Here is a 21948-nt window from a genome sequence, read left to right on the forward strand (position 1 = left end):
TGTTCACAGCTGATAACCGCCTGCGTTTTCACAGGTTTAAACTAGAGACAGTCAGACTGTCACCTCCCTTTCTCCATTGCTTTCCCTCACAAAGCTTTCAAGGCACTGTGGATGGGCTGGGTCCTTGCTGATGACACGGAGCCTAAATTTGTGTGCAGACACCTGCTGTGGGTGCATGAACACATGTGGGGCTGAGCAGAAGCTGGGACAGAGCCGGAGTGATCGGCCACAGCAGCAGCGGATTGAGACATGGTGTCAGTCTTTGGCCTGTGCCCTGGCTGTAGGCAGGATCATCTGCGACCCAGGCCTGTTTGCTGGAAGGAGTGAAACGAGTCTCGCTTCCCTGACCCCACAGTTCTGATGGCGCTGCAATCCCTGCTGTTGTATTGGGATGCTCAGGGGTCTCTCTGGTTTCTCTGGCTTGTGAAACTTTTGACTTGTCTCTTGGATATCCTGCTTGGCTTTTCAAATGGTGATTGTGCCATGAGATGGTGCATGACCATGCATCCCTTTCCTTTCCAGGGCTATGTATCAAGCCATTGAGAGTGTACCGGGGTACCACTCAATATTTATGCATTCACAGCCATCTGGCCTGCTCTGGACTCCATGCCAGCATTTAATATTCCCCCCAGATTGGAAATCGGGGCGGGGGGGAGTCTTGTGTTCAGGCAGAGATGAGTGAGGAATTTTCGGTGGGTGGAAGGCAGCAGCGGTTATGGAGAAGCTGTGACACACTGACAATTTCACATGGGTGCAAAATGCTCTCTGCACCCCTTTGAGCTGTCTTTATATTGGAGGATGTCATCCTCAGATGGCTTCTGCAAGACCCCTCGCTGAAGGACTTAATTCAAAACAGTTGGGGAGAAGCACAGCCCCGCTGTTTCCCATGATGGTTCCTTGTCCCTCAGTAGCAGAGGCTTCAAAGGAAGCACTACCCATACGGGGGAGCTGGAGGAGCCTGTGCACCAGAATAGGATGCTGGCTTTGCTCTAGTTCTCTCTCTCAGCGCCTACAGATCCTGATAAAGTACACTCCAATGTAAACAGGATGCTGTAAAAATTGTTCTCAATCCAAAAGTTTAGTATAGCCGTAATGCTTAAAATATCTGTCCATTTCAAAATGTGTCTGAAACAACTTACCTCATAAAATCTCAAGCTAACTAAAAGCTAAAGGTGTTCGTAAAACTGTGAAACAAATTTTTTCTATGGCTTTTTGTCTTCATTTGCCCTGGCAGTGACTGTGTCAGTCCTGCCACTCATTGGGGTTGTCTGTCTTAGCCCCTTTTGCCAGTGTCTCAATGTAGCGCAGGAGGGTGAACAAGAAGCAGCTCAGTTGTGGTGCTTGGGAGGCAGAGTATGTAATTGATGGCTCAGATACTATTTTCAGCATCTTAAGAGATATGCAGACCAAGAGAGGGTTCCTAGCACCTTCTAATACAGCAGTGGGTTTCCAGTACCTAATAAAAAGTTAATGGGCAGTTTCCTGCTTCAGTTTGAGTTGTAATAAAACTTCCTGGTACAATCCCTTCTGAATTATTTCCTGGCTGACTGCTGACAGAGCACTGCTCTAGACTTTGGCTGCGTGTTGCAAGTATTGGTCACCTCAAAATTTGGGCTTGGATCCTCTGGTTGTACATGGTTTGACAGAGGCTTGTGATATTGTCTGCTATATGGTCTGGAAAATTGTTTGCCTCCTCATTCCTAATAGCGGCAATGGCACTGCTTGGAGCAGGGTATGGACAGACAAGGGGCCCGTAACATATTAAAGAGCTGTTGTCAGGAGCTTTTGCTTTGCTAAGTGGAGCCTCCTCTTCTTTGCTCCAGTAGCATCTTGTAGACATTTTCCTTGTCTCCTTTTGTGAGACTGACGATGGAGCCTGCAGTCAATCCAGAAGTCAGGGGAAATGGCTGTTTCTATGTATTTGTCCACTCACTCCAAATTCCTGAGCTCTCCAGCTCCTGGGAGACACCTGGATAAGGGCTGCGTTGAAACAGCGAAGTGGCAGGCGATGAGGATGCCCTTGAAGGCACGAGGGTCACGCAGATGCAAGGACCAGGCTGCTGCATGTGTTAACAGTGTGGGAGAGCACAGGGGAGATGATGAGTGCAGTAATTAAAAAGGTGAATATGGAGCAATTATTTACCATCTCTTGTAACACAAGAAGTGCAAGGTGTCCGAGGAAATGATGAATCAGGATGAAAACAAGCAAAAGGAAGTAGTTTTTCACCCAACACATAGTTAGGGTATAAGAATGCTTGCTATGAGGTGCTGCGGAGCCTGTAGGTCTTAAATATAGTTAAAAAGAGGATTAGCTCAACCAACAGAGGACTGGTCCAACAGTGGCTATTAATCACCACGGTCTATATGTACCCTTAGGCTCAGGAGAGACTGGTATGGGGGAGGGAGATGTATTACTGTTCTGTTCTGTACTCAGTCCTTCACACATGGATGCCTGGCACCAGAAGATGAACAAGCAGAAGCTTTTTCTGTATAATACCTTATGTGAATACATCTTTGATCAGGGATCTTTTCTTCCTGCTGTGTTGCATATTGTGGCATCCCATGTAAAGCATTCCAAATGCATTTTATGTCATGCTCAAAAATACCCTGTTCTCTCTGGTCACTGACACTGAGTCGCTTCATGTGCTCAAGTGCTTCTAATTGCAAAGGATGCAGTTAAATTTGTGTTTGTCTCATTTGATTGCCTCTGCCTGAGGTTACTGATGAGATTTTGTTAGAAGCTTGTATTTAGAAATGTGTCACCACATGCAAAACATACCATTTTGTGTGTGACTACTACATTAGCATACATGCGGGTGAGAAATCCACTTCAGCACTTGTGTAAACAAAACTCAGTTGTTTTCAGTATTTTAGGGCAGGGAGGAAATAAGGAAGTTTTGCGATAGGTTCTTTTCTAAAAACTGATGTATATTTTCCCAGGGAGTGCCTCTTTCTTTTTGTGTAAGGTAGAAGCATCTGGGAAATAGAAATCCAAATCTGATCCTGGCTGTGAGCACCGTTTCCTGCGCTGGAACAATGTTGTCCAGTTCACTCGCAGTGGGAACGGCAGCTACCACGTAGCCTTTATATGCAGCCGAGGTTTGTATGGGTATATGTGTTTTACAGCAGATCAAGTGATACAGTACATAAAAGAAGCCATCTATGTGGTGACAAAAAAAACCAGTGCCTAACTTCTTAGGAGGTTGGTACTAAGGATTTCTATTTGATATGGCTTCAAAAGCTACAAACACATTTTACATTCAGTGAGACTCCAGTGTTGTGGGACTGGTGTAACTAAGCAACACAGGAAGAAAAACTGCACCGGTGCTGCAGTAAGGCCAGGATATACAGAGTGTATCAGTGGAAGTTTCTGTATAATCAGACTAAAAAATTTGATTAAACTTGCTTAGTGTCAGGTGGAGGTTTATATAGTGCCTATTGCTCTGTATGCAGGATTGCATGATTAAAGGATACAAATGTTCAGAACCAAAAGAAGTCCTATTTCTTCTTCCAAAGCAGAAGAATGTTCTTTTTTGTTAAGGATCTTTTTATTTTACCTTTTTCTTTTTTTCTTCTTCCTGTTACGAGCACTGAGGATGAGGGAAACCTTTGTGGAAAATACAATTTTTTACAAGTATAGAATCATAGAATGATTTGGGTTGGAAGAGACCTTAAAGACCATCTAGTTCCAAACCCCCTGCCATAGGCAGGGACACCTTCCACTAGACCAGGGTGCTCAAAGCCCCATCCAACCTGGCCTTGAACACTTGCAGGGATGGGTCATCCACAACCTCTCTGGGCAACGTGTTCCAGTGCCTTCACCACCCTCAGAGTAAAGAACTTTTTCCTTACGTCTAATCTAAATCTACCCTCTTTCAGTTTAAGGCCATTACCCCTTGTCCTATCACTACATGCCTTTGTAAAAAGTCCCTCTCCAGCTTTCTTGCAGGCCCCCTTTAGGTACTGGAAGGCTGCTGTAAGGTCTCCCCGGAGCCTTCTCTTCTCCAGGCTGAACAACCCCAACTCTCTCAGCCTGTCTTCAAAGGAGAGGTGCTCCAGCCCTCTGATCATCTTTGTGGCCCTCCTCTGGACTCGCTCCAACAGGTCCATGTCCTTCTTATGTTGGGGGCCCCAGAGCTGAAAGCGGTACTCCAAGTGGGGTCTCATGAGAGCGGACTAGAGGGGGAGAATGACCTCCCTCGACCTGCTGGTCACACTTCTTTTGATGCAGCCCAGGATATGGTTGGCTTTCTGGGCTGCAAGTGCACATTGCTGGGTCATGTTGAGCTTCTCGTCAACCAACACCCCCAAGTCCTTCTCCTTAGGGCTGCTCTCAATCCACTCATTGCCCAGCCTGTATTTGTGCTTGAGATTGCCCCGACCCATGTTCAGGACCTTGCAGTAGGTGTGAAAAGAGTCAGGCCTGGGTTTAGTTGATCTCATCTGGCAGAGATTTCCAAATCTGCTTTTCCTCAAAGAAAACATTCTCTTTTTCTGTGCTATTGGTCAGTCTGTTATATTCTCCCAGCGCAGAACTGAGTTGGAGGGATCAAAACAACCGAAAGAGCTTGTGAGCTCCTAGGTTATTGCAAGCCTCATCTGGATGTTTGGGCTTCATCAAACCCTAGGGGGTTCTCGTGTGGTTTACTATGCTACAAAAACATCGACTCTTTTAGGTTGAGATGGACATAGAGCCCGTATACTATTGTGAAGCTCCTGTTGAGTAGCAGCAGTGGTTGTAAGCAATCAAAACGAAGTGATTTTTCAATTACTAAGGATTGAAAATAGACATGAGACACATGATTCTAAAGCTCCCTAAGGATATTAAGATGATCATGTAGACAAGTGGGTGAAGCTTTGGGACAAAGTTTTGGAAGGACAAGTGTGGTAGAGAGAAATATGGAGAGTGAGAACCCACTTGGTCTTTTCAGCTGCTGGAAACCTGATATTATCGTGGTTTAGACAGTTTGCATCAGGCGGGTACCCTGGCCCACGCTGCTGCCCACTCGGAGATGGGAGACAAGAAGCTTTTCATTTGAGCAAGCAGGAACTGCCCCAAAGTGGGAACCGTTTTCCTCAATGTTGCGAGACTGTTGTGCTGCACATCCTCTGTTATTCTAGTGGAAACTGTACAGGCAGATGGAACACCTGCTAGGGAAATGCTTGACGGCAGGAACTTTTTCAGCTGGACCCCTATTTTTGTATAGCAAATAAGCTCAACAGGATGGGTGCAGCTGTCAGTGCTGAAAGGTTTTATGGTTTTTTTTGGTTTTGGCTTTTCTTGAGGCATCAGCAGTATGATCACCAACTTGTCACTTCAACCTCCTGTACAGCTCTGCCCTTCTCATTGCTCTGTTTGCCAGTGCGTGTGTATACAAGCTGCAGAGGGGAGTTTGCTCTGGTCCCACGGCGCCCTCCCGGCCCCTCCCCTGGTTATGTTCAGTACACGGAGCTGCACTTGCAAGGAGGAGCAGACCGAGACACGTGGGTTGGCTGGAAACAAGGAAACGTCTGGAAATCAGGAAACAGCAGAAAGTGCTGAGGAAAGGAACAAATCCTGAAGGATGAGACGAGGCAGCTGAGGAAAGGTTAGAGGAAGGCAGGGAGGAGCTAGCAGCATGCAGTGCTGTTGGGGGAGCACCGGCAGCCTGGGATGCAGGCCCTGAATGCAGATGAAACAGCAGCCTCCTGCAGCATGGAGCTGGATCTCATGTAAGGGCTCTTCAATGCATGCACAGTTAAAAATAAAAAGAGTTTGTACAGCATTGACTCTCTGCGTGCTAACATGAAGAAGAATGCAAATAGAAGCGTGAGCAACAAGGAGGAGGCAGTTTAATGTCTTTGGGGATTAGTAGTGGTATTTAGAGCCTTTCACCTCTCTGTTCCTAACATAAATCTTAACACAGATTGGTGGGTTTAGCCATCTGGCTTGTGTTTGCTTGTATGCAACGACTAGTGAGACAGAGAAAGAACCTGACCAGCAAGGCAAAAGAAAAAAAAAAAAGTATATGACGGAAGAAGGCATCCTCTTCTCCAGTGTCAGTAAGAGCAGGTATGGTGCAATTATTCTGTTTCGCAGAGCTTGGCAGGTAACAAGGGAGAGGGCAATGAAAGAGTAACAGGCATCACTTGGTACATGACTCTGCCAGGGAGCCTGTGACTTACACAAATATGTATGCTCTGAGCAACTTGTTACCGAGTGCAAAGCTCTGTAATCTTTAGAGATACAGTTACCCCAGATAGCATGAGAGTTAGAGGGCGAGTTTCAATCATAGGTTGACTCTCAACTGTAAATTATTTTATACTTGACTGGAAACTGCTCTCCCATAGATCATCCATCTAATACCTTAATTTTATATACTATAGCCCAACTTATAAGCTGGCAAATTTCACGCTCTCAACCATATGACACATTTTGGATTAGATGGCTTCCTTGTATCCTAAGCCTTCTAAATACTGATGTGAGTTTTCTTGGGGGTGGGCTGACCCTTGCAGGGAGTCACTGTCAGTTTTCCTCTCACTCCAGGCTGCAAGGTCTGTCATTCCTTTTCCAGCAAGGTTGTCTTGGTAGAGTTTCCCAAAATCCAGGGCTTTCATGGGGAAGCCACGTGAAAGGTCGCTGTTCTGCTTCTCCAGCTGAAAGAGTAACCGAGAGTGGATACATGCGTGCACACACTATAGCATGTTTTCCTAGTCAATTATTTTTCAACAGCTCTTGAGTAAGGGTGACGAGTTACAGAGGACCTCACCTCTGGTCTTTCAAATGGGGGAGTTTGGGCGAGAAATATTGACAATATGTCGTTGAAGAAATGTTTACTGGTGTCAAAGATTCACTCTTTGGGTTCTTCTGTGGTTTTACTCAATTTTGCTTTGGGATTGACTCTCTGTGGTGCATATTTCAAACCAAAGCAAACCTCTAGAAGGCTTCCTCTAGATGGGGTAAAAAAATGTATAGGGAACATTAAAAAAACCCCACCCAAACCCTAGCTATTACAAATGTAATTTATAGCAATCTTGGCACTGATTTTGCTTTATATTAGGCATGTAGAGTATCAGTAAAAAATATTTTTACTTGCTTTTACTTCTTCAGAACCACTAACCAAGAAATTGCCTGTAATATCATTCTTTTGGGGGGAAAGTGAATGAATTTTGGATATAGATTTCTAAAACACTGTTTTTTATCTCAAATAATTGGTTTTGTCATAGAGCTCTGTCAACTAAATATGGTATTTATCACTTCAGCCAGCCACACCAAGGTCAGTGAGAGAGACCGCTTTGTATTTGACAGGGAAGCACTTCCACCAGATGCATTAATAGTGTGAGAGTAAGAATTACAGACACATGAAGTGACTGGGGAGTGCTGTATGCCAAAGGAAACTCGGATTCAGATTGAAATTGGGGTAGAATTTTCAAAGGCACCACAATGACCTGGAGATCATGTCGCTAAGCGGTTGGGAGCCCAACTCCCATTTTCAGAAATGACGTAAGGACTTTACTGCCTTTCAGCGAGAGTTAGGTTCCTTTTCCCAGAAAAAACAGCCTCTAATTCACGATTAGTTCACAAAAGCAGTCTTTGCCTCTTCATAATTATATTGCATAATGACTTCACTACTTTTTAATAACATCAGATTTCTTGTCTGTGTCCATTATCACCAGCTTAGAAGCTATTCTGTTGCTTTGGGAATTTCGTATTCCAAGTCACTTACAGAAGTATAATTAAGAACTTCCGCAGAAGACCAGGTGATTATATGTATGTTAAGATATTATATTCTGCTGATTTAGTGTCAAGTCTTAGATTAATTTGAAATTTTATCATGCTGGTTTCATTATAAACGCTTCCATGGAAAGAACATGTTATTGGAAACTGAATAATTAATAATCTCTATGTTAACCAAATGTTTTCTGAGTGGTTTGTTGAAAAATGTCAGGACTCCAGTTGAAAATCCTGGCTCTGTTGAAATCAATGGCAGAATTCCCATTGGCTTTAACAAGATTTTTTTCATTTTTTTATCTCAAAAATTACTTGTCAAAGCTCCTTAAAGTTTCTTTGTACAAATTTATATTTGTACAGTAGGGGTCCATGTGCCTTTTTGATCTCCAAAAGAATTGTTTGCAGAATAAGGAGAAAGGAAGTAAAATGTGCAGTGTCCTCATCCTTTGGGCCAGACTAAAGCATACTCAAGAGAAACATAACCTGCTGTCATTTAGTGGCTTCTGAAAGTCCTGTCCTCCAGATCATGTCTGAATGAGATGGAAGGGGGAGAAGGATGGATACAGATCAATCTACTGTAGATTCACAAGCATCCATGAAAATTCTCACACTCGTGATTTTAATGCTTATAGCAAACATAATTCCCAGTGGAAGCCTCTACTATTAACCAATTGTTCTGTTCTCATGCTACTTAAAATAAAGTTTCAGGCTCCAAATCTTAATGCAAGCAGAGCTTAATCCTCATAGGGTGTGTCACAGCATTTGGATCTCAGTGGAGTTTATAGTGTAAAGATCTGACCCTGTAAATTAGGACCTAAATACTACTGTTAGTTTCCATTACCATTGATCGTAATATTGCAAAACTCCTTTGGGTTCAAGTGGTGGTCATAATATGCACATAGGCAAGTTTGAAAGACGTTAAGCTTTAGACAGAAATTGTAGGCTTGCTACAGAATTTGCACGTGCCCAAATCCATTTAAAAGAGTATAAATGGAGTCTATATGAATTAGGAACATAGTTGACATAAACTTCTGTGGTCAATGAGCTCTCTATTAGATGATTAAGGTTCTGGAACATTGAATTACCTAGATATTGACTAAGGCTAACAATTTTTTTTTTTCCTCATCAAAACAACTTGCGGTAAGAAATTCCTTTGTTACCGAAATGCAACTTTTGCAAAAAGGAATCTGCTTTCTTCATGTATCATCTTAATAATTACAAGTGTACAATTTTTGGCTAGCCCAGTTTGGTCTTAAACCGAAGTCCTGTCTGGCAAATTTATGGTAACTTCTTTATGTGGTATGATTTCTGGATAACTAGTTCTCTTCTTAACATAGCCAGCTGTTCCCAGGAAACAAAGCAAACTGAAACTTGACAAGTAAACCAAAAACTCTGCTAGAAAAGAGAATACAATTTCATTTTATACAAGTCATAATTTGCAGAATGCAGAATTTTATTCCCTGTCTTTATTCCCTGCATTTCCTGTATCTGGTAGTAACAATCTAGTATCAAAACCTTCTTTTCCCATCCACCTCCAGATCTCACTGCAAAATGTTAAATGGGAGGAGGCAAACTAACATATGGGCAATTTGAAACATGGAATATTTCATTTTACATGTTTCCTGGTATTCTTATTAATCATTTTCTTTCAATTTTTTTGACAGATGATGCTAATGAAGAAGGGACTGAGCTGAGTGAAGAGACAGGTGAGTAAACAATAATTTAACCTAAAATATATCACTTCTCTGAAGCATCAACCAAACTGAGAGAGTTCTTGAAACTAATTGCCTTGGTTGTGATAAGCAGTGCCAATCATTTATTGCCAATGTTACGACAGTCATCTCTGGTTTTTAACATAACATAGGGTAAACCATCCCTGATAATAAATAGTACACGGTAAGAATGGCTGAAGACTACCTTTTTAATGTCATCATCTGTCACGAGCCTCTGGGTGATACTCGGTTGCTTTTTATTAGTAACTAGTTTGAACATGAATGGGAAATAATTAAAATTCTGCAGTCTCTGTCTGTAAAAAGGTGTGAATACAGCCGTTCTTGAGTCATTTGCAATTCTGACTAGTGGCCATGATTTGTTTGCAATGAAAAAGGTACCAAAACTCTCCTGAAAACTCTTAAATACATTGAACTTGATTGGACAGTATTTCAGAGGACTTTTTTTCTGCTCCTCCTAGTTTGCTGTTTAAAACAAGTGTCAATGTGTTTAGGGTTTGTGGATGTGGATAGACTTGAAATGGAAATGATGGATAAGTATAAAGGAAAGAAGGGCCTGAGGAATGAGAAAAGGAGAGGACAGAGGATTGGATATCTCCTATGAGGACAAAAGCTTCCAGTCGGAAGACTTCTGCTAATTTTTTGTAGAGAGCTTCATCCACTTGATCTTCTTGGTCAGGCTTGTAACAGGCCTCCACCACAGCACTCTGTGTTACTTTCCCTGCTGACCTTCACCTAGAGGTTCTCAGTGGACATCCCCTATTCCATAAGAGACTTCTGTGCAGTGAAGGACCTCCTTTTATACGCAGCGTAGCTCCCCCTACTCTTCTTCTCTGCCTCTCCTTCCTAACCAGCTAGTACCCATCTGTGACGGTGCACCAGGCATGTGCACTGTCCCCCAGGTCTCTGTGACCCTGATCCCATCATCGCCCAGTGACTGTGCAGGAACTTCCAGTTCTTCTCTTTATGAAAAGATGCGAGATCAGAAACGAGAGCCACATGGAGAAAGGTAGAGATATGCCAGCCAGAAAACAGAGGTAAAAGCTTTTGAAGCGGTATGATGGCTGCTTAAATTGGCAAGATTGTCCTAAAGACAAATGGATTATGATGATTTATGCAACCAGTTAATTAGCTTAGAAATTAGGAATACTTGAAGAATGGTGCATGTGCATAGATGTGAAAACATGGATATACACAGATAGATAGGTGTTACACTGATGGATTAACACATTCTTTTATGGCTGTTCTGGCCTGTTGATTTTATTACATATAATTATAATTACTTTTTGGTGTCAAGATTACTGGATAGGAACTTTTAGAAATTTTAATACAATTAGTGTGATTGGTATAGTTGTACATACATACATAAAAGAAGAAAAATAAAGACCCTCATTATAAAACAAACATTTGCTAAAGATTATCCTACAGTTGAATTCGCAGTATTCATCTAACATTTCCAATTTCATTTTTTACAGTTATCATGGCATGTATACTTTTATAAGTCCAATTATTTTGCAGTTTTTATCTTGTTGCTTTTATGGAGATTATGCAAATTACATTGATTTTATTTTTTTTTAAGAATTTTATATTAGAATTAAAAGGAAGTACATTTCCACTTAATAGCCAGTCTCTTCTTTCTTGCCTTGTATTCTTCACAGCTTCATTAATTTAGGTGAAGCTACATAGCTGCTCTGGGAAATTATCACTGAATTAAGTCATTTGAGGAAGATATTTCCCTACCTGTCTGTTTCTTTGTGCATATGAGATAGATGAGATCATAGCTTCCCTCACAGGTTTGCCTCTATGGTGCTGTGAGCTTCAACAGCACATACTTGGTTATTTCTTTATCACTTGGAGATATTTTGGGAATCAGTGCATTGATTGTCAGCAATCAATACCTACATAGCTAAAAAGAAGTATCTTTAGTATATCTGCTCCAGTAGTGAGGCAGATATACAAAAGTTATGCCCTTTTGACCTGTTTGTATATGGACTTTTTAATGATTGTAGGATGCATTTGTGGAAACTATAAATACATACATAGTTTCTGCATTGAGGGGAGTTTTCATTTTTATACTCAGATTTTTATCAGTTTGAAGGATATCTGCTTTTTACTGTTCTAAGAGAAAAATAGAGTAGCAACTTCTAGTCACCACTTCAAGATATTAATTGAATAATCATTCTTCATTCCACTTGACTTCATGGGTCATGACTCCAGCAGATGGAGTCAGCAGTTGGCACCAATATTGATGACCCTGGTTTTTTTTTTGAGCTGTCCATATCCAGTCTGCTTTTGGGTTATTTCTCCAATTCCTGTGCTTAAGAGAAAAAAAAAAAAAAAGGAAAAAAGAAGTGTTGGATTCCTGGAGAGCACATGTTGCAGACTACACACGTGTGTAGGACCTTTGGCAGAGATTCAAATATTCTAAATTTCACCTAAATTCCTGTGTCTCCAACTTCCTGTTGGCTAGGTGTTTCTGAGGGCCAATATCAAACCAAGAGAAAACACGGAGAAGTACAGGGACACAAATGAGATGTAGACTCGTTTTATCTGTACGAATTTCCATTTGAAGAATGTAGTAGAATGAGGTGGAGGTTACAAAATTGGTCCTAATTTAAAGGTGGCGGCAATAATTAGAGGAAAAAAACCTGATCCTGATCTGGTGTCAGCTGAAGTCAGTGGGAATGTGTCCATTGACTTCAGTGCACACCAGATTAGGCCTTGGGAACAGCTAGAGAATTAGCCGGGAGTAAGGAATAACAGATGACCAAATGTGTGTATTATTGAGTGATGGATACATTATGAAAGTAATCTGTCTTGTGTTTCTGCCACCCTGAAGTGCAAATATCTCATTACATGCAGAAAGGCCTTTCTTTCTATGATTTCGTTTCAAAATAAATAATGGAATCTCTTAATTACATCTGCCAGATAATCTCCATTAATATCTACATTAATACTATAAAATCAACAAGCATGAATGATCATTTTAGCGAGTTAATCACATAACATCACTGCATATATTGGATGTACTAGAATAAGAAAAAACATCTAAAAATAAAAATAACCTAGTCTTATTAAATATACACACTCAAGACCACTCTTTTAATGGCGTTTGACCCACGGGATTTTAACCCATCAGTTTGTTATTCTGGATGCTGTATCTTGTAGCAGCTGCTGACTTAACAGCACCATTTAATTCAAAGTGCTTTGATGTTATCATATGTCATACAGTTTGCTGTTAGAATGGCTTGAGTCAAAAGAGCAGATACAGCAATAGCGGGTAGGGACCTGTGCAGTTCTACATCTCGGCTTTCCTTTATGAATGATTTCCTACATAAGCAAAGAGAAGGACCAGATGACCTAATAGTCTTGTCTACCTTTAACTTCAGTGATTTAACACTGCAGAGTCGTGATGCTTAATGTTTTAAGCTCCATTAAGGGAAGATTATTCTAAACTTTAACTTCTGAAGGACTTCACTTTTATACCCATAGATTCACGTATCCATGCACAGAAGCGTGTAAAATAAGCCCTAATACTGCCATAATTGTATGCGCAATTGCAGTGATTGCATGTGGAAATTATAGAAGCATGTGCTATTATGAGAAGCACAGTTCAGATTCCTACACAATAGTATCGCATTATTATGCACTGACATAAGTTAATTCTCCTACCGTTAAAAAAAGAAAAAAAGAAACAGAAAAGCGTTTCAGTTCTGAATCTATATTCTCCCTCAACCTTTACTCTCCACCAGGTACCAAAACCTTTTGACCTCACCTGTATGAACGCCTCCACACTACTGTCTCTCATTTCCCATCTATTCCCATTCATAATAAATGCCCCGCTGGTTATCCTGTTTCTGTCCTGAGCATCCTAATTAACTACCAATTCATTACTTCAGAAGCCACAGCCAGCTAGAATGGCAGGACGAAGGATCTCGTTCACGCTAACAAGGAAAGCCCTATTATAATCAATGCTGTATAAATACAGAATTTCTTTGTATGTTCCACTGTGTGCACGCTCTTATACTTGGACACTTCTTTTGGAGGGAGACTTTCTCTTTTTTTCTGAGAGGAAAACAGCAATCACTTGTAACCAGGGAGATTTGGAAGTTGTGAGGGATGTTGGGAATAGCTTACTCGGAGACAGACTGGGAGATTTAAGTGGCTTGTTGACCCTCTGAATTAGCCTATAAAGAAGAATCATTTCTCCCAGTGTTAGAGCTCAGAAACCTTTTTGCACAGATGATTACGATTAGAAAAGCTTTTAATACGATCAGTTCAGACACCTGTCTAGGTGTGCTGTTTTTAAACAGAAATTTGCAGGCAAAATTTCTGTAATATTTGGCTAACTGTTTTGAAAGACTTACATACTGTTGGACAGCAGAAAGGGTTGAGAGCTGTATTTTGACTATAATAAAAAGACATTATTTTGAAGCCTGCACAAATCCTTTTCTGTCTCTGGAATGAGGGAAATTGCTAAAAAGCAGTGAAATTGTGATTGAAATCTTGTTCTCCTAGGACAGTGCCTCTACATCCTTTTGTGAGCATTTTAAGGTTCTTTATAGAGTGCAAAAAGATCATTGCTTCTGAGATAGTAACAGTTCTGACTTCTCTGAATGTAAGCCTCCTCCCTCTCCATCTTTGTGCTGTCAATTAAGATGTTGGTTATATTATCTAATGTATTCAGATACTTCTGAAAGACCTGGCTGGACATTTGCACTTAAATTTGATTGAAATTTGACTTGTGGGACTGGAGGAAGCCTCACAGACTGGTTAAATGATAAAATTCGTCACTAGAGGGGTGAGTGTTGATTGAAACACTCCTATTGATTTCATCCCCTGATGTGAATCGTTGTCAACCAAAAAAGGGAACGTAGCAGGTAGTTCAGAGTGGGATTAGAACCAAAGAAGCCATACGTCGATGTGGTCCACTATAAATATTCAAGTCATTTTTTTAAAAGAATGGGAGAGAGTTGGCAGGAATCGATCTTTAAAAGCATGGTTATTTTCAGCATCTCTCTTTTGTATTGAAGTTCTTGTTGAACTCTATCACCATTGCTCCTGAGTAACCCCTTTAAAAGGTTGACAAAGTGTGTCTTTATTTGGCAGTTTTTGCCTTTATTTTTCCCCACAGTATTTCTTGTGGTTACTCCTACATTCTCACCACTCCAGAAATAAATTCATCTTAGCACTTGAAAACTCTTGTTTTCCTCAAAATATTGTATTTGAATTTCAAATTCAGATGAGCAAATGTGATGACATGACACATGACATGTCCTATGTTAAGTGCTGTCAGGAAAGGTCTACCTCCTGATACCAAGCCAAACCTCAATGCGTGTTCTGCTTTGCAGTAACTAGCTTTATTTACTGATTGCTAAGGGCCCTTCATGCTCTGAACTATATGGAATTCTATAATGAAGCAGAAATTCCTTTCTAGAAGAAATTTTTAAGAACAGGATTCAGTTTGGCTTTTTTCGGTAATGCTCATTCCTTAAAATTAAGCAAGTGAGATGGAATTTAATTACTCACAGATCTCCATTTTGGAATTCTTGTTGACATTTTGAGCTGTTGCTTCCTGTAAATTCCTGCCAGCTTCCCAGTCCATGGCTCTTCTTTTTTATGGATGTGTAAGTGCAGTAGAATAACCAGTTTCCCAGGAGGGCAGGCAGAGAATGTTTTTGAGTTTCCTGGGCTCCGTACAAAGCCAACGATTCACTCCCTTTTTGTCTCTTGAATGAACACAATATTCCCCATGATCCTGCAGGTTCCCTTTCCACATCCTCTCTTACTTCTTTCATATCTCCTGTTTGGAAACTTTCAGCATTTTGGTTCTAGATACATGTAGTTGTGGAAGGGTAGAAGATAAAAGGGTAGTATCTACAGCTCTTAGCAGAGCCAAGTCCTTTATGAGAACTGGGCATCTGATTGCTGAGAGCTGTTTAAAAATCCAGCGACATACAGAGTAGATGATTGTGCGGGGTATGTATGACAGCAGAAGAGATGAGAGTTTTCGGAACACTTAAGCAATTTATAATACACATGTAGACAGCTTTTCTCCCAGTTGCTAATTAGCTAATCAGTCTGAGGTAATATCATGATTCTTATTTTCTCACAGCACAGCAATAGGGGTAAATCGAGCAAGGTCATATGTCTTCCTAAATTTCCCGGTTACAAGCGGTCAAGGTTTCTTTCCAGCACACACAAAAGTATGTTTTCTTTAGACTTCTCCTTCAGCCCTCAGTTGGCCACAGGGAATCGGGAGGTTTGATGGAAAGTCAAATGACAGAAAGTCATTTTCCTGTCACGGTTGAATAGATTCAATAGGTGCAATGAATTGAGTTTTAATTGTCTGCCATTCTCTGCTTTCGTGGTTAAGCAACAATGTTTGAAGAATGTTTTAATTAGTGAGCCTGCTTTCATTAAATGTCTTAATTTACAAATACCTTTTATGATTAATTTCCAGCTTGGCCTTCCTTTTGTACTAACAGGCTTTTTGTGCTACCAGTTTGTGCCTTGAGGTCTATCATAGCGAACAAACAGTAATTTCATCCTTTATGTTAAGATGACAGGATATTTTGAAAAAGTTGTAGAAAAAGTACATAATTTTTAAAGTTTAACCAACTGATATTAAACACTGTGAACTTCAGTCCCTACAGGAGATCTTAAGTTAACTGCCCTCAGTTACTGTTTTTACTTAGGAGGTTTTCCTTTTCCTCCATCTTCCTGTTGCTTTCTGGCTAAAAGTTTTGAATGGATTTTTTCAACCAGAACATTTTTATCTCGTAAAGCTTTCATTTCCTTAAGTTTACTTCACTATCAAACTTGCTTCCCTACCTTTCATTCATTACTAATTTCAGTCAATATCGATGTGTTATTGTGTTATAACATTGAATGAAGAATTGAGCTGAGAGGGAAAAATAATTTCCTTCAGATTATTTCTCTACAGTTCCATAATGCAGTACAATATATATTATGTTAAAAACTACAAATTAAAATATTAATAAATTTTTTATTTCTGAAGAGATTAAGAGCTGGTGAAGCAGTACAGTATCACTGCTGTCATGTGAAAGTTAGGGAAAGGCCAGTCCAAGCTGAAAGATACCTATAATGACTTTTATAACAGATGACACTAATTAATTTTAATGATAGAAAGATAAGCATCAGGTACTGAATGGAGTGCTGAGATAAAATGTACTCACAGTTGTGGTATCACGTATAGTAATATTGGATACAATAAAAAAAATTCAAAATAATATATGTAATTTTTTTTTTTTCTGTTTAAAGAAGGATTGGAACAAAAAGGCCAGCCTGCATCTCCCACAAAGAGCAAAGCAGAGCAGCCTGAGGACCTGCAGAATGATGCTGAAGGTAGGTGGTCTGACAGCTTATCGCGAATGGGGTGGTTTAGATAGCTTAAAGAATCACCGTCAAAGATATTAGCAAAAGTGATTTTTTTAATGTGAATTTGTAAAAGTGCGGCTTAACAAAGTTCGATGGCAAGGTTCACTCTATTACTTTCTACATGGGAGAAACATACAAAGGAAAATCAAATTAGAATTGAGTTAGAATGATTCACACCAAGACCGGAGACGCAAAAGGGTAAGGGAGACCCTCCCGTTGAGTCACGAGGTTCAGAATGGACTCCCTTGCTTTCTAAACTCCTGATGGAGCTTAGGTGGAGCTAGATCCAATCGTAGTCCCAGACTTAGTCAATGGTTTATGTCTAATGGAATTAATACTAGGGTAAGAAAAACCTCCCGTTGAGTCACGAGGTTCAGAATGGACCGCCTTGCTTTCTAAACTCCATCTCAGAGCGGAGTCTAGGTGCAGCTGGATCCAAACTTAGTCTCAGACTTGGACAACGGTTTATGCCTAATAGGAGGGATACAAAGGGTAAGGAAAATCTCCTGTTAAATTACTATGCCAATTTGTAAAAAGGGAATAAGTGATTATGTATCCTATAAGACTTTGAGGTAGCAGCAATTTAAGATTTATTAACACTGTTACGATAAATCACAAGATTAAGTTATATGATTTTTAACAATACTTAATCATCAGCCGATTATCAGGGTGATTTAATAAAGTTTGCTATCAGCACTACAAAGTTTCCTAAATCAAAGCGCACACACGCACAAACATACACACAGATATAGAGGTTAACCGATTATCAAGATTTTTCTCTCTTGGCCAGTTGTGATAATTATTGGTACCAAATGATGTTTAAAAACCTTGTGAAATCTAATTGTAGTGAATTACTATTCTTCTTCGTTGGCATCTATCAGCAGACGATCTTGGAAATCCTCGCGAAATCTACTCTTGGAAATCCTCGCGACATCTACTACTTAAATTCCTTGCAAAACTACCCTTAAAAATCCTCACGAAGTGTACCACTTAAAATCCTCGCGAAACTATCCTTAAAAATCCTCGTGAAATCTACCCTGAGAGGCGTCCCAATTCAGGGGGAGATAGTGGGTCACAGCCTGCTGTGATCCCGGAAAGCTCAAAGGGTCTGACTTAGGATCACTATTTATAGGATCATGAGATGATTGACTTTGGTCAGTGTATTTCCATTCTGGCCGTAATTCTTGCCAGGTAATTCTGGCACTCTCCAAGGTGGGCCATGATCCAAGCAGCAGGAGTTTCAGGTACGGTTCCAGGCAACAGGAGTTTCAGGTGCAGTTAGGGAGTGCCTAATTGTCCTAACTCACTGTACCGTAGCTAGGGTAAGAAAGTACCAGATTGTCCCAACTCGCTGCATAAGAACACAATGTTGCCTGGTCCTGACATTGCAGTGTGGCCCAGGGGGTCTGCACCGCCACACAGCTTTTCAGAGCTATTAATCGGTTTTGCATTTTGGGGGGAAAGGTTTACTCTGAATTCTCGGGAAAGAACTGGAAAACTTTCATTTAAGAATGTTGTTTGCACACACTTGGAAAGTTCCTTTTGGCCTAGATCATGAGATTGTAATTCTTCTGAAGTGTATTTCATCTCAAGGTAGATTCAGAATTACAAATGCTATTTTTATGTTATGGGCTACTGATTATTGCTGATATATAAAGAGAAATTGTTGCTGTTTTATCTCTAACCTGTTCTGACGTTATGTGATTAATAATACACAAAGTTGTGCGGGGCTTGGGTCATAGTCTGGGTGGTTAAGTTGGTCAGGTGAATCACCTACCTGCTGCAAAACACGGAGCAATAAAATTCTTGCTTTCCTTTTCTACAAGAAATTTTTGCTGTATCCTTTTCCTCTCCAGTTACGGTGGTTATGGCTCTAGACCTTATGCAGTGTATTACATCTGTCCATGGTCAGAAGTCACAGGTGCTTAACATTATGCCTATAGTGTTGTTCCTCTAAGAGTGCTTTCCTGCACTTGAGTCTTCACAGTGCAGCTTGTCCATGTGTACAGAGGTAAATGTGGTCTACGATGTTCTAAAATTGGATCAAAGTATCTTTTATTTATCTGTATCCCATGGGGAGCGTTGTTAAAAGACGTTAACATCAAAGACTTATTTTCAGAGTTTCACATTGCTTTCATATGTGTGGAAGAGCAAAATGCCCCAGTGCTGGAGAATTCCCCTTATGTGAAATAGTTAAAAGGATGAACCTTAATCTTTAATCCATGACAGTTCCTTATCATGGATTCTCTTTGACCTAATGTTCCTCAAATGACACGTCTCATTCTGCACCTCAACCAGTGGCTCCACGATCTTCATCATTTTGACCTAGCGCTGTACATTCAGCTCCTAAAATATTCTGACTGGGGTGTAGTGTGAGTCATAAAGAGCAGAAGAATGTTAACATCTATCACTTTAAGTAACTGCTAGTAACATCCTGTCACTAACATTGTGACTGGTTGTTAATGGCAAGTACTTAAAGCAATAGCTGTCATCGCCTGGAAGGTGTGGGGGGACCCAAGAAATCTCATCCTGACTGGTCGTCTTTCCTTTCATGCTGCACTAAACCCAGCTGAAATTAAAATACCAATTTTACGTTTGGATTAGAGAATTCAGTGATGACAAACCACATGTCAATTTGTATGCAGGCTAAACGGCATGTGGGATCGTGGTGTCATTTTCCGTATTCCTAAATAGGTCAAACAATAATAGTTTTTATGATATATTTTTATATGGAGTGTGGCTAAAAGCTTTCACTGTATCAGTGTCTTTAAAAAAAAAAAAAGAGGGGAAAAAAAAGCGTTGCAAAACTGTAAGGTTTTCCTTCCATTGGAAAAATAACTGATGTTGTTCCACTAACTATTTCTGTGGCTTACTAGATACAGTTTCCTAGTTTACTATGCCTGTCAATGTTTCCTGGTGACCTACAGTTCACTTTGTGGAGCACAAACAAATGCATTGGAAGGGTGAAGTAAATAGAATGGCAATAGAATGATTGCATTACCCTCGAGCTGTAAAATGCCTGAACTCCTTGAATTTGATGCCGTACAGTGGATTTTGCTGATGCAGAATTGAGGCCTGTAACACATAATCACTGCTGCAGAATTTAATCTAGCTGGCGACGGAGTCGTCTTCTCCTTAGGCAGGAATCGGGCCTGTAATGTTTAGGATTGAAAGTCTAAATTTAGACTTGAGGGTTGTTGTGATGGGGGGGAAAAAGGTAATTAAAGTGTGCGCTGAGGGGGGCTGGGGAAGAAACCTGGATCAGATTTCTGTGGCATTACCTGTGCCTCTGTTTTGAAGAGGAGTCAAGCAGTTAGGCTCCAGACACTGAATTCCTATAAAGTTGCCGAGTGGCTAGAGTCTAATGTAACGCACCTGTGAGCCATTCCCATTTAAGTAAATGGGATTTGCACACATTTGTCTGAGAACAGGATTTAGTTTCTACTGTTCTAATTATTAGCTGTTGGTTTTGACTAATTTAAAAGAACTTTTAATGGGGAGCCTTGAAGATTATGAAAGCTGTGAATATGTGACATGAACCAGAACTACATGTCTGAGTAATTTTATTTAGGTAGGAGTTTGTCTCCACTTCCAAAAAGCTGCCTTTTTCTTTTTTTTTTTTTCCTTTTTAAAAGAACTTCTAATTAGCTAATGGATATAAACACAGTCTCAAATAAAACACAATAAAACCAAACTCTGCCTGAGGTCAACTTTGTTGAATTTTCCTCATGGTAAAACTGAAGTGCTTTGTGTTCAGCCTGTTTTAACTTTGGGATAGTTCACATGCTTTTAGGTACCCCAAGTTTAAAAAATAAAATAAAAAAAAACCAAACAAAAAAACAACCCCAAAAAACCCCCAAAACCAACCAAAAAACAGCAAACAGAAAAAACCCCAACCCATAGCTTTTAGCAATAAAAGCAAGTCCAAAGATACTTACATTTAACATAAGATATTATTTTCCCCTTGGTAACATGACCAGATATAAAATATTTAACAAATACACACTGAGGCACAGGAAGAACCAGATATTTTTTCCTCTGCTTAGTTGTCAGCGTCCTTTTAGGCTGAAGATGGGAATACAACTTGCTATTTTAACAGCCTCATGCATGCCCTTGTGGCAGTCTGTAAAAACTATTCCACTGAGTTCGGTAATCTTTCTGCTGTAATATTTTTCTCCAGCATGCCAAGCTGGTTCATTGGCTAGAGGTAATGGAGCAATATCTTTTCAGTGCATGTAAAAATCTCCACGGAAGATCAGGGAAAGTAGGCTCCTTCATTATTACCCTCTCTGCAATCAAGGAAAGTCAAATAAGTGGCTGTATGTAAGGAGCTTGTTTTGCAGTAAGCTAAAATAAACACTTGACATGCTAATGAAAGCAATTTTATACTGAACCTCTAAAGTATTAATGGTGTCTGTTATTATGCTATTAGATATATTGTTCTCTGCCTTCAGACCGTTGATAGAGAAAAGCAAGTGTGAACTGCATAGCAGATTCTCCTGTCAATGGTTGTATTCCGTAGTTTCTCATCGTAGCGCGGGTTATTGTCTGGGGAAATGGATAGACTGGATACATGGAGAAACATTCTTTACTCCCAGGTTCCCTGCAGTATTTCAGGTTTGACATGTTGCAAACATGCAGTGCAATTTTCTCTCCCCCCCCCCCCCCCCCCCCCCCCCCCCCCCCCCCCCCCCCCCCCCCACCAGGTCCTGGGAGAGTAAAATCAGCCAGTGATAATTTTGCCTTTCCCCTCAGTCAGGTGCACTCAGTGACTGAGTGATTGTAAAGTCTCAGATGAGAAAAATGTTTTCGGCACTAAACAAAACTTATCACGTCTTAGTTCAGTAGCTTCATAACTCAATCCTAAAGTAATTATGTAGACAAAATGGCAGTACTTGTCACAGCGTAGCAGCCATGAGTTAGCAGAAATGCCACAGGTCACCTGTTCTCATCCTACTGATTGTCACCAAGCAAAACCAAACAATTTTTACAAAAGTCTAACAAAACAAAAATTTAAAATGTTCCTTATTTCTCTTGGCTACCTCCCCAAATGTCCTCCTGTATGTACTGAATGGCGAGGTGCGTGCAATAGATTTTCTTGATACT

The 21948-nt window shown here is 40.4% G+C and overlaps 1 protein-coding gene across 4 annotated transcripts in view; it reads left to right on the top strand.

The window, feature by feature from the left end:
* Window positions 1–21948, top strand: part of MACROD2 (mono-ADP ribosylhydrolase 2) — an 898754-nt gene that overhangs the window by 815621 nt on the left and 61185 nt on the right. For 3 of the 4 annotated variants that reach the window (XM_050893412.1, XM_050893415.1, XM_050893414.1), the window contains 2 exons: window positions 9376–9417; window positions 16726–16809. In XM_050893412.1, coding sequence (XP_050749369.1) covers window positions 9376–9417; window positions 16726–16809 — 126 coding nt within the window. The remainder of the gene's footprint in view (window positions 1–9375; window positions 9418–16725; window positions 16810–21948) is intronic. The other variant, XM_050893413.1, reaches the window with a different exon arrangement.

The sequence above is a fragment of the Gymnogyps californianus genome, chromosome 3, assembly GCF_018139145.2.
Source record: "Gymnogyps californianus isolate 813 chromosome 3, ASM1813914v2, whole genome shotgun sequence".
Lineage (NCBI taxonomy): Eukaryota > Metazoa > Chordata > Aves > Accipitriformes > Cathartidae > Gymnogyps > Gymnogyps californianus.